A 12,426-nucleotide genomic window follows, 5' to 3' on the forward strand; every position below is an offset into this window, starting at 1 on the left:
ATTTGTCTGGAAACCAATCGACTTTAAATATATGCAGGTATCTATCAGTCTATTCCTGAACCATTCCCAACCCATAACTTGAACCAATAAGCCGTTATTCGCCTTGTTTAAGGTACTTGGACACATGGCTCCTCATCAATTCCTGTATTGTCGTCTTCCAGGAATCTGGAAGCGTATCGGGCTAATAAACATTGGTCAGCTCCTGTATTCAACCCCCCCACAGGTTAAGATTCATGCAACTTACATCGTTCCTCAGCAACTCCTGAACCAAGATAATCATGTTATCCCGATCCTTAGCCCATTGTACTTTGTCTATCTCTGCATCTGAACCAGGCCCCTCTGCACTCAGAATCTGCTTAATCAATACAAACCCATCAATCTTCTGCAGGCAGTACACAACCGCCGAAGCACCGGGCTTGCTGGATGCCATCAAAGCGAGAGCGAACCACGCCTCGCTACGGACAACAGGCCACTGTGTCTGAGTGACCATTGCGCCTACCGGGAGAGCCACGCCCTCATGCTTACTGAAAAGGCTGCCCAGGAGAGAAGTAGCCTGTGCGCTTTGTTCGCGGGACTCACGCACAAGTGTCCGACAAATGGAGGCTACTATGCGTCCAATCTCGGTTTTGATGGGCGTAGAGTCTGTTTTCTCAAACAACGCAAGGAGTAGAGAAAGGTAGGTAGGACTGCACTCGGCGGGATTCTTGTCAGTATCAGCGTCGGGGGTGATGTTTCCGGAGGAGGAAGCGGAGGGAGGCTGGTCCAGGAGTCGACTGATATTCTCGACGGATGAGATGATCAGTTGGCGGGCGATGCTGGTCGCGGCGAGCTGCACTTGCGGGACGGTTTCGTAGCCCCATAGATGCGAGATCGCGGGGACGATCCCGGCTCTGCCCAGGTAGAGCCTATTGTCGCTGGCGATTGCTAGGTTCTTGAGGAAGCCGAGGGCCGAGTGGAGGACCGCGCCTCGGGCGTTACTGTTGAGGATTCCGATCAGCTCTTCGTGGATTTTGAGGTCTCTAACCATGGCTTCGCACACAGCATCGGACCGCGCGAGGTTACCAAGCATGATGCAGGCGCATATTTGAAGCTGGTCCTTTGTGGTGGCGAGCCAGGATTTCAGCATCTCCGCGAGCGGGGAGTCTAGCGGGTAGCGCTCTGCAAATAACGGTGAGGCGGAAACTTCAGACAGTGCTTGATTGATCTTTAATCGTGACTGTGTTACAGCTTGGCTTTCTTCGGTAGAAGAGATCTCAGGATTGAGAGACTGTGAGTGGCGGAGCACTAAAAGGACGTCCGCCACCATGAGCTTTGATACACAGATAGTTTGGAATCGTTCCTTTTCCAAATACGCCGCAAGACAGTTTGTAAGGCAACAAAATTGAGAGATCGTAGATTTAGACCTCGTATTCAGGGCAACGGCTATAAGAAGTGGAATCGTCCCTTCCGGGGAGCTTTCAATTCCTTGTTCTAGAATCATACTGGTCAGAGACAATGTAAAAATCAGGGGAAACGACAGCTATACCTTGCTCGCCCACCAATTCTATTAGCTCGTAAACATAGTCTAGTAGGGCTTCGTTATCTCCAAATCCATCATCTTCCACCAACTTCAGGAGGATGTATACTATTTGGTTGGCTGCTAGCTGGGACTGGGCGGGTTCTACATATCATCAGCTCTCCGCGTACAATATGAACCCGCGGGGTTAATTACCATAATCAATGCACAAATTATATATAACTGGAATCACCACCTGGATGAGTCCCGGGTTCAGGAGGCGCCGCAGGATGGCAAATGTATAGTTGTCTTTCACCACAATTGCGCGGTTCTCGTCTGGAATGGGTCAATCTTAACATCTCCTCTGCGCAGGGCAGCAAAACCCACCTGTATCAGCACAAGAGTTTCCAACCAACCGCAAAGAATGGAGGATCAGGCCAGTGTCAGTAGTCTCTCTTGAGGCTATCAGCTGAAGAAAGAAACTTAAAATTCCCGCTTGGCCGTACGCAGACCGAAACAAGGCTGAAAGAAGATCAGTAACGCAAGCCCACAAAGAAGTTCGAATGGTAAGTTAATACTCACGATTTCTGCTTCCATTTGCCAAGGCTTCTGTAGCTTGTACCAAATAGTTAGATCTACAGCCCCATAGCGTTTTTAGAGCGTTCGATGCGTCTTCAAAGAACCCCACATCGCCGCCACTCTCTGCCTTCGAAAGGGCGTCCTGTATGGAGTGAAATAAAGCCTCTTGCTCATCAAGTGACATTGATTCAGCTTGAGAAATGTCTAGTGATGGCGGCAATTGCGCCAATTCAGAAAATATTTCACCAAGGGAGGGACAATCTATTCCTTCTGGAAACCGAGCCTGTCTGCCCAGGAGCGCCTCAGTGGGATTCAAAATCTCACTTGCCTCATTCTTGGAGCCCATTTGTATGAAAAAAATCACTCTCCTGGGAGATCTGTTCCTGGTTAGCGGTCGAGAATGAGAGCCTCTGGGTGGTAGATCCCGAGATATAAGTAGTACAATCTAGCCTCCAGACATAAGGGGTAGACGTAGTTCTGCGGGCCAATCTATATGAAAAAGCCTTCAATACTTACCTGAAGTATGCTGCAACGATCAGGTACAGCGTTTCTGCCAGCGGTTGAGGGTTGAGGATTCAGAAAGAAGACGCATCAAGAAAGTCAACTGCACGCACCAAAATATGGATTTAAGACATACATGTCGCGGCCTGAGGCGGCTCCAGGCACGGATTTCCGAGAACGAGTTGTCGGGCCAGGCGTAATGGTGTAATTAATTGAATACACCATACAAGCTGGCACAGAAAGCCCAGAATTCTCTGAAATAGAGCTCCAAAAGCTGAAATACAAATATCTGCACTGTCTTTAAATCGAATTCACTATAAATATGGTTTTAAACCCATAACCCACCAGCTCAATGCGGCTCCTTGATGTCGATTGAAAAATATAATACGAACCCCATACGGTCAGCTCCGCGGCGGCCAAGGGAAGGGAAAACGACCGCATGAGAACAACTGGAACTTGAGTCCATCCTAATACCCAGTCCCTCATTAGCATACAATTTCCCATTCAATTCAATTCCCAAGCATCTCCCTCTCCCTCTCTCTCTTCGATACGCCAGCTTATCGCCTTCATTTCTTCGTCTAATCTTCCACCCTAGCTCTTAATCATTTGCATCCCATCCTCGCCACTCCTTCACAATGACACGCGCCCAGCAGACTCTCTCCGTCCTCCTGCTCGTCTCCTCCGTACGCAAACCACCACTCCTCCCACATCCTAAACAGCCGCTAACCTTTTTGCTTGTTTCTCTCCAGCTCTACCTATCGCTATACCTCGGTCTCGTCCCCCTTAACGAAACATTCCAGCAAGAAGTCATCCCCGTTGTACGTCCTCCTCCTCCTCCTCCTCCTCCTCCTCCCCCCCGACACACCCTTCCTACTTTCAAGACTCCCCCTCCTCTCCGCAGATCGCTAACATCCCTCTCTCACCCAATCTAGCTCCCCTTCTACGCCCTAATATGTTTCGGTTGCTACTTGCTCGGTCGCCTGGGAGTTGCGATCCTGACCTTCAACGATGTCCCCGAAGCGCACAAGGAGTTACAGCGGGAGATCGAGCAAGCAAAGGCCGAGCTGCGCAAGAAGAATGTCGATGTTGACTAGAGTAGCAATACATGGGATGGTAATTGGGCTTCCGCTTCTTTTCTTCTTTCTTTCTTTCTTTCTTTCTTTTTCTTGCTCTCTTTCCGATGTGTGTTTGTTGTTGGTTGTTGGTTCTTTCTCCTTTTCTTGGAGCTAGGACCCGGGGGATGCGGTTGGTTTTGTACAATATACACCGTTATCGGGAAGGTTAGGTGTTTTTTTTTTTTTTTTTTTCTTTTCTCCTTGTATACTGTTTCTCTACTTGTTCCGAGTTCTCCAAGTGTGGGATAATCAAAGAGATCGATGTGAGAGTTGTTCGGGTTCGACGTCGGAAGATTGTATAATCAATGCGCCTAAGACCTAAAGAAGTCAAGCGGTATAGGGAGGGTTTTAAGAATAGATGAGGATCGATGTGGTTGCTAGTTACCTATAGTTTAGGTAGTAGACACATGCTGCGGTTTTGCATGGGTTCCAACTAAGTACTCCGTATGTATATAATGAATGACTTGGTTGTGTTAGCGATATACGATTGTCTCGTCCATATAATAACACGACCGTTTCTCACCACAGAAATAGAATGTAGCTTCCATTTGTACAGCTGTTGCTCTGCGGGTTTACCTGGGGTATATAGATACATGCATTCACAAATACAGAGTACTACCAAGGTACTACCTAGTACTAGTTACCAGTCGGATAACGCAGGGATACCCCAGGTTCATTAACAACCCTTGAAGACGGACATTACAAGTTAGTTAATGTTGGGCAATTTTGAATAAGAGGCAGGCGCAAAGCCCAATGCCCGTAGATTTATTCAAGTCATCTAATAGCAACCAGATTCAGACCAAACAAGCTAGATGCTTAGCTTTTTTCTATCAAATACCAGCAAGAACACCGTTCGTAACATGACATGTGTAGTATAAGCGACTCAGAGCCAAAAAAAAAAAAAAGGGGAGGGGGGGGGATGGAAGGAAAGGAAAGGAAAGGAAATGTATGTGCAGTCAGATCGGAGCCTAAGTGCCTCGATCATGTTGGGGGTAGACAGTCGGAGAAAAAGAAGAAAAAAGAAGGGTGCACGGCGGGCTGCATGTTGCATGCTGAAGAAGCACTTAAACAAGAGGGTTCTCCTTGGCCAAATTATCGTGCTCGTCAATATCCCTGCACAGAGATTAGTTAGTCATCGAAGATATTCCACCAAACATAACTATCATTGGAGAAATGGTAGACATACTTGGCCTCCCAAGGGTAGCAGATCCAAACATCATCAGTCGTGACAGCAGCATGGTAGCGACCCGACTCCATCATATCCGCGGGCAGCTCTCCCTTCTTTGACTTGTTCTTGTTCTACCAATCTGTTAGTAATACGTACGACAGACAGCCCTAACGAAGGCCACCCGCGCAAATGAACGACATGACATACATGAAGCACAAACACAAAAAAATTTGTCTTCTCGCCCTCGCGACCAAGCTGCTTTTGCGCAATCTCAACGTCCTTCTGCAGCTCCCGGACAGCATATTCCAGCGTTGTCCGTGTGTCGTCGACCTCGTCGACAATGAGAATGTTCTTGCCGATCAGGTTGGCCATCTCCAAAGAGCTCAGATCCAGCCATTGTGTACGGGTAACCTTGGTGCCAGGAACCTCCTCGGGGTCGCCACGGCCGAGATCCTCATACAGAGAGAGACCAATAGCCTGGATAGGGATGTTGGGGTCACCGGGACGCTTCAGGAATGATCTAAGCAAAACGAAACCCAGTTAGATTCTCCATTTCCCTCTTACGGTTGCGCTTGTGCACCTTACCGGAGAATGCGAGCAGGAACATATCCACCACCACCGATAGCGATCATAAGGTTGGGTTGGAATTTATCCAGGATTTTGTCAGCCGAAGACTGGCATAGTTTGTGGACCTTTTTGCACATGCAATGTGTCAGTCGGGTTGAACAACGCAGAACCTGAAGCACAAGCCTCCAGCAAGGGCAGCCAAAAAAAAATCGACAATAATAAATGCATGCATGGAGAGAGCTTTCTCAAGGCTGAGTATTGTGCGAGGTTGTAGGCGTGAAACAGCGGGGTGGCTCTCAAGGGAACGTACCATGTTATACGTGACATAGACCTTTTGCGGCATTGTGGGCGATAAGAAAACTCCTGATAAATCTGGGGGAGGGGGATAAGTTTGATGCTCAAAGCAGGATCGAGATCCGTCACTCTTGGGACTTTGCAGAACAGAAAGTGAGGCGTAAGAAGATAAGTATATTATCGAAGAGAAGCACACGAGGGGTAAAGAGAAAAAAAAAAGAGAGAAAAATGTAAGAGAGTAACCAAAACGTAAAAATGGCGGCTGCCGGTGCCCAGGATAAGGTTGTGGTGCCCGCATTGGATCATCCCAGACATTTCAGTGGGGCGTGTGAAGAAGTCCTTGCCTGTCGGACTTGGCCGCACTTTTTATAGGAGAGCGATCTGGAGCAATAATAACTGTTTACTATACAAGGTGTACTCCGAAGATACTAGATTCTTCAGCATGTGTTATGTTCACAGCATTTATATACACCTCAATATCGCGCAGTGAAATGGGAAGGTTGGTATCAGGACAAACAAATAGCAATGAGAAATCGAGTCGTAGCGTCGTGAGAAACGGTCAAACGAACAGAGCTCTTTACACGGGAGTCTCTTCACCTGATTCAGGTTGTATCTCCCTAATTTCAAATCCACCCTCATCTTTATCCTCTCCCTTCTGAGGCCAGAGAATATGATGGAGCACAATAGCCCGAATCATCATATAGGAGACAAAGGCGTACATGAGCAAAAGAGGAATGACCATGGCCGTCCCGATAATTAGAATAGGCTTGCAGGAAAAAGCATGGCCGATCGCAAATGTCGATGTAATAAGAGCAGTGTTTGGGAAGACGAATGAATACCAACCCATTGTAAAGACCATTCGGCCAGGTCCGATAGCTGACCAGTGGGCAAAACTAGCGATGAAAAAGAAGAAGATTGCCAAACTAAAAAGTTGTCAGAACTTCAGTGAACAGCAGATGATGGATCAGACTTACCCCCAGAGCCATAGCGCTGCAAAATCAACAACAATCTTAATCACACTGGCCGCAAGGGCTCCGTCGCCCATGAAATCATCCGGGAAGCATCTTTTGGCATTGGCAGCCATATTTACAATTCCCGCCACGGTGAAGGCGCTGGGCCCAATGGAAACAAACATTCCCGGTCGAATATTTTCCTTGGGGAGCTTTTGGGACATCAATCGGTATATGAATGCCGAATACACCATCAGCGAAACCAAAAATCCCACGCCTTGAATAACTGTGCCGCCAATTATAATCGTTAGTGATCGAGAAGGCTCCAATTTCGAGCTCAGAAGCCCAGCGTGGGGACCAATAATTAGCATAGGGTAGGCAGGAAATATCCAAATTGGTGTCATCTGGGCAATGGTAAATGTTTGCGTTGACCATCTAAGGAGTGTTAGCATTCGTTTCCTTTGAGATGACCAGACTAAAAAGCTTACAGGAGCAGGTATATAGCAGCAGACAAAATCACAGCCAGCGCAGCGTCGATCCAAAACATAATCCAAACCGCATGTGTTAGCCATGGTCCCGTATTGTCAGTCCCATACTGCGATATATTTATTAGGATGGTTCCGAACGATACCACCGACGCCGGAACAAACAATGACTCTGTGGGATGTAACAAGGATGCCTTGAAAGTGTAAGGGAAGAGATAAAATCGAGTAAGGAGTAGGCCCCAAATAGTGATGTAAAAGACAATGTTCATAAGAAAAAAGACAATCCCAATCGTATCTAAGCCTCGAAATCTATAGGGGACTATTTAGGAGTCAGTAAGTATGCGTTCCCCTCCCCGGGGAAGAAAAAAAAAAAAAAAAAAAAGGATGTTTACTATAGTATAGAGCATTTGCAATTCCCCCAGTCGCCATTGTCAGTGTAAAGAACGCCCACGTAAAGTGCCGTATCCGCTTCTTCCAACTCAACCTAGAAGCAGAAAATTCGGATTCAGTTCTAGTGATGGTCAAATCATCTCTCTCAGATTTGCGGCTAGAAGGTTGGCGGGCGGTTTCCAAAGCCGAGGAATGCGCCTCGCGTAACCTTGAGCCTGTCGGCTGGAGGAATGCATTGCCTTGGCTGTCTATTGAGACATTTCTAGAGAGGTCTTGTTCCGCATCCTCGATCGTAGGGGTTCGATAGCCGTCATCTCCAGGAAGCCTCATGTGTCGAGGAGGCGGCGGAAGGTCAAGATACATTGTCCTCACGGTTGACATCACCAGGAAAAGATCAGCTGTATAGTAGTAGGTTCGGTCATATTTCGCCTCTTCAGTCTCAATGCAATGACAGGCGCCACTTGTCGGATTTCCCCTGCTGTCCTCCCCTTCTATCTCAACAATCCGCCCTAGGCAGAATATTTAAGGATCAAAACCGGGGTCCACTATTGGCGAAATATCAGAAATTCCTAATCTGACAGGCAAATTTTGCTGGAGCTTAAGTTCGCACCAATTGTGAAAGTAGGATTGGATCTACTTAGCCTGGGGAGGGGTCGGACCGACGGGCTTTTGGGGGGGAGGGGGACTTAAGATAGATTATTATTATGGAGCAGTGGACGCCAGGAGACACGAAGGAGGAGGTATGGTAAAACAGAAGATTCATCTCAGGAGCGTAAGAGTAGATTCATTCTCCAGTCTTCCCAAGTTCCAACATCCGACCTTTCCATCCAGCTCCTCTTCGGGTATCGGCACGACGTCGAATTTTAAGATTTTTCTGTGGAGATACAACACAACGCCTTCCGCTCCGGAAAAGCTTGACAATTTTTTTAATATATATATATATATATATATAGATATAAATTTCCAATTTTTGCAGTGATCAATTTGAATATGGATCTAATCGGACGGTTATCCAGCATACAGGTGGGCAGGATGCAATCCCCAATGTGACAAAATGTAGCTTCTCAGCCAGCGGATCAGGTTATGCGTTTCCGGGAATCAATTATGGTTGAAGAGTGGAGAACGAGTAGCTTCAATACCCGCGCATAAGGATATTCCTTCTATAGTCACATTTTCCGAGTGGTGTACTCCGTAGTGGGGTTGTTTAGAACTGGTAAGAAATCTGCTGGCCGTATCCAGGGTACAGAGTATATATATATAGGCATAGGCATACGAGATTTGCAGGTTCTGGCATACCTAGTTTAATACCTGCACTGAGCCTATTGACACCTCTAAAAAACCAAAGTGGAAAATCTGTTCAGAGATGTATTTATAAAGACTGGAATTTGATCCCGTCAAAAAGTTGCATTCTTAACGTTCTGTTCTTGCGATTCGCTGGGAAGATGATTGATTTCATTGGCACGCTCACGAGCCAAGGCTCTCCCCGTCCGCATACCGAGGTTTCATCAGAATAATCTGCAGCTACATATCGACCAACGTTCATTTGGACGTCCCAGAACGCATGTCTCTGTCTGTCATCGTAATCAATACTGTCTAAATCAATAATCTTATTGACTTTTTTATTTCTCCCCCCTGGTTTGGGATGGCTGCAGACCAAGATAACCGCAAGACAGTGTTGATCACTGGGTAAGCTACCAGTTCCAAACCACGGGGTTCATTTTATTGCTACCGATTTGGATCTAATATTTGATATAGATGCTCCCCTGGTGGAATTGGAAACTCTCTTGCGCGTGAATTTCACCAGCATGGCTTGCGTGTAATTGCGACTGCGCGGGATGCAAATTCCCTAGAGGATCTTGCCGCTCTAGGTATTGAAACCTTGAGCTTGACGGTTGACGACGAAGACAGTGTCCACCTGTGCTTTGCGGAAGTCGAGAGGAGGCTGGGTGACAAAGGGCTGGATTATCTTGTAAACAACGCGTAAGTGCCACCATGCCCCGATCGCGCTTCGAATGGGGGATATTGACTCAATAATTACAGGGGCCGTAGTATGTTCTCCAGAATCCAAAATCCGTGGTGGCCAAACTGAGGCCCTACTCTTACCGCAACATAGATTATACGGTTCCTGCCATGGAGGCACAGCTCTCTGAGGCCCGTGCAACGTTCGAAACGAACCTGTTTTCCGTGATCACCATGTGCCAAACCTTCCTACCCTTGCTCATCAAGGCAAAAGGTACTATCGTCCAGATAGGATCTATCGCAGGAGTGTGTTCCCCCCCCCCCTTTATTGTGATTGAAAGGGTTATGCTTATCCACCCAGATAATTCCCTATGTATTTGGATCCGTCTACAACGCCTCCAAGGCTGCTCTACACTCTTTCAGCGACACCATGCGGGTAGAGCTAGCGCCCTTCGGGTATGCCAGACTCCCCCTTGCCTCCGGTCTATTTACTAATGCCATACCTCTAATTAGTGTAAACGTCACAACTGTCATAACTGGAGGCGTCCAGTCCCGCATCGCACGTGTTAAGCGTACTCTTTCACCTAACTCGATCTACGCCCCCATTGAAGATCAATATAACCGCCGTGTAACACACAGCCAGGATGGCGCTATGCCTCATGCTGCATATGCACGAAGCGTGGTTACACAGGTCTTGTATGGTTCTGCGCCCTGGCGCTGGCTCTGGCCCTGGGCCCAAGGCCGGAAGAGTTGGATCTGGGAGGGGAACAAGAGCTGGGTGGTCTGGTGTCTTATGGGTGGATGGGCTTGGACCGGTCTGTTCCATCGCATTATGACAAGAATGTTCGGATTAGACAAGCTGAAGAGGGCTCTTGGAAAGTGAACGGGTTGTTCCCAACCTTGGGAGGATGCTTTAGGAGTAGATTGCGAGTTTGTGATATATTATATAGCTATCGTATTGCATGACAATCGGCTGCCCATAATAATTGCGTACCAACAGTACCCAACGCACCCCTCTCTGACCGTTGCATCTGGTTTTTCTATTGATTTTGTCTGCTCCAATGTAGAGAAATGGACGTAACAGTCTCCTACCCATTATTACCGCCCCATTGAACTCCTTACTCCAGATACGCCATCTTAATGCCCGCATTGTTAAAGCTCCAGTTCTTATAAAACGGTTGTATGTTACCCCAACTAAGAAGAGTGGCCTTATAATGCATTAAAGGAAACAACAGCCACAACCTTCAAACCCCCGATGGTCTAGTTGGATATGGCGTTCGGCTGTAATGGAATTAATTGTAACCGAAAGGTCGCCGGCTCGATTCCGGCTCGGGGGAACAAGGATTTCTTTTTTTTTTTGTCGTTGGCAAGTTGCCGATGCAGTCTTAATATCAGATTAGGTACTGTAATGATTTATTTCCTTATTCCTCATGAAAATCCCGCGGATTCTATCTCCAAGATTTCCTCTTTGCATACGGTATTTTTGCAGTGTGTTTGCCAAGACCATTGTACCCGCATCTACTCCGTACCATTATTTAGGTACGTTAACCGACCTCTAGTCCTCTACACAATAATGGAGCAAAACATAGGAGTAGTTATCTCACTCTACAAGAAATTTAGCCAAACTTCACAAAGTGCTGCTTTACATCCGCGAAGGCCCCTCTCATTAAACATACCCACTAAATTAGCGCCCTAGTATTACGGTTTGTTTGGTCCACGAAACCTCCGGCAAACTCTCACTGCTCTGAACTTGGAGACTTGGAGTACCTAGTACGTACCCGGTACCGGCCCAATGGGCATCGGTTCGAGCTCTAGCTTCAGCCCGTACCAAGATAACGCACTGAAAACCCGTCCCTCGCATCCTTCAAACCCCCGATGGTCTAGTTGGATATGGCGTTCGGCTGTAATAGAATCACAATTGTAACCGAAAGGTCGCCGGCTCGATTCCGGCTCGGGGGATCAAGGATTTCTTTTCTTTTTTTCTTGCTGTGTTGATTGCATGAATGAAGACTGTCATCATCAATATGAGGGAGGAGGACCTTTTTTTTTTTCCTGATTAAATTAAAGGGTTAAAAAAGGTCGTAGTGTCGGCAATTGAGCGGTCAGGTTAATTTTTGCGGTTTGGATACTTCCGAGCAGCACTAGACATCAGTTGCATGGGATAGATACTACTTCCCTGTGCGATGCATTGCACGCACGCAAGCTATTATGTGCCATTAAACTCGAGAACCAGAGTTTAAGGTCTTGTTGTACAAGTATAGGCGGTTTTTCTTATGTTATACCTAACCTACATTTCAGAGCGCTTGTCAGGTTCGTATGGCGATGCAGGTGAAAAGATTCGAGTAGTAGGTAGTTATACACCCTAGGTGTCAACGCTCTGTAGTTGGTAAGACGGGAGAGAGACTCGGATTCCCCTCCTTATTATTATTATTGTGCTAACTTGATAATGTAGGAGAATCACATTAGCTGCGTGAATGCAGTAATGAAGAAAGAAGAGCAAAAAGAAGAGGGAAATTTGAGTGGGAGCTAAAATGTAAAGCAAAAAAAAAAAAGAGGATGTGTCCCCCGAGCCGGAATCGAGCCGGCGACCTTTCGGTTACAATTAATTCCATTACAGCCGAACGCCATATCCAACTAGACCATCGGGGGTTTGATCCATGATTCCAAATCACAAATTCTGAAACTATATTCCATTCCTCGGCCAAAGGCCTGGGGATTCCCGCCAGCCACCTGCTCAGCAATTCAACAGCCTCTTTAATTATAGGGTACTGGAACTTGGCCGCCAACTTGCATACAAATCCGAAAACCGTGATCCAGGTCTTCCTAGTTAATTTTATTAAATAGCATGCCTGATTGGTCATATTCTTACGATTTCCCATGCCGATGGAAAAAAATAATAATAGAGAATCCATCTCTTGTTAAC

At 46.9% G+C, this 12,426-nt stretch overlaps 5 protein-coding genes and 3 non-coding genes across 8 annotated transcripts; 4 read left to right on the forward strand and 4 right to left on the reverse strand.

The window, feature by feature from the left end:
* Positions 1-94: 94 nt before the first annotated feature.
* Positions 95-2,420, reverse strand: P175DRAFT_0439815 (putative GTP binding protein; the record flags this gene model as incomplete). Its single annotated transcript, XM_040893985.1, has 6 exons — positions 95-181; positions 245-1,470; positions 1,526-1,660; positions 1,712-1,831; positions 1,883-2,017; positions 2,078-2,420. 6 exons carry the CDS (start codon positions 2,418-2,420, stop codon positions 95-97), a joined length of 2,046 nt encoding a protein of 681 aa, XP_040751601.1.
* A 451-nt stretch (positions 2,421-2,871) lies between these two features.
* P175DRAFT_0517195 (dolichol-phosphate mannosyltransferase subunit 3) lies at positions 2,872-4,169 on the forward strand. Its single transcript, XM_040898965.1, has 3 exons — positions 2,872-3,258; positions 3,325-3,393; positions 3,508-4,169. Exons 1-3 carry the CDS (start codon positions 3,211-3,213, stop codon positions 3,667-3,669), a joined length of 279 nt encoding a protein of 92 aa, XP_040751602.1. The 5' UTR covers positions 2,872-3,210; the 3' UTR covers positions 3,670-4,169.
* Positions 4,170-4,600: 431 nt separating this feature from the next.
* On the reverse strand, positions 4,601-5,937 carry P175DRAFT_0502359 (xanthine phosphoribosyltransferase). The gene is given in 6 exon segments (XM_040897367.1): positions 4,601-4,803; positions 4,877-4,989; positions 5,066-5,378; positions 5,444-5,551; positions 5,566-5,569; positions 5,740-5,937. Coding segments are annotated over 5 exon segments (585 nt in total). The 5' UTR covers positions 5,568-5,569; positions 5,740-5,937; the 3' UTR covers positions 4,601-4,754.
* Positions 5,938-6,093: 156 nt separating this feature from the next.
* P175DRAFT_0481301 (putative C4-dicarboxylate transporter/malic acid transport protein) lies at positions 6,094-7,907 on the reverse strand (the record flags this gene model as incomplete). The annotated part of the gene is made up of 4 exons (XM_040895450.1): positions 6,094-6,642; positions 6,694-7,104; positions 7,158-7,473; positions 7,547-7,907. 4 exons carry the CDS (start codon positions 7,905-7,907, stop codon positions 6,297-6,299), a joined length of 1,434 nt encoding a protein of 477 aa, XP_040751604.1. The 3' UTR covers positions 6,094-6,296.
* Positions 7,908-8,849: 942 nt separating this feature from the next.
* Positions 8,850-10,528, forward strand: P175DRAFT_0460772 (SDR family oxidoreductase). Its single transcript, XM_040894741.1, has 6 exons — positions 8,850-9,230; positions 9,300-9,524; positions 9,585-9,592; positions 9,658-9,809; positions 9,865-9,959; positions 10,017-10,528. The coding sequence occupies exons 1-6, from the start codon at positions 9,187-9,189 to the stop codon at positions 10,384-10,386; spliced, it is 894 nt and encodes a 297-aa protein (XP_040751605.1). The 5' UTR covers positions 8,850-9,186; the 3' UTR covers positions 10,387-10,528.
* A 224-nt stretch (positions 10,529-10,752) lies between these two features.
* On the forward strand, positions 10,753-10,840 carry P175DRAFT_0t83. Its single transcript has one exon. It is a non-coding gene; the product is annotated as a tRNA-Tyr (tRNA).
* Positions 10,841-11,372: 532 nt separating this feature from the next.
* On the forward strand, positions 11,373-11,462 carry P175DRAFT_0t84. The gene has a single exon. It is a non-coding gene; the product is annotated as a tRNA-Tyr (tRNA).
* Positions 11,463-12,064: 602 nt separating this feature from the next.
* P175DRAFT_0t94 lies at positions 12,065-12,152 on the reverse strand. The gene has a single exon. It is a non-coding gene; the product is annotated as a tRNA-Tyr (tRNA).
* Positions 12,153-12,426: the final 274 nt, after the last annotated feature.

The sequence above is a fragment of the Aspergillus ochraceoroseus genome (assembly GCF_002846915.1).
Source record: "Aspergillus ochraceoroseus IBT 24754 chromosome Unknown P175scaffold_5, whole genome shotgun sequence".
In the NCBI taxonomy this organism is placed as follows: Eukaryota; Fungi; Ascomycota; class Eurotiomycetes; order Eurotiales; family Aspergillaceae; genus Aspergillus; species Aspergillus ochraceoroseus.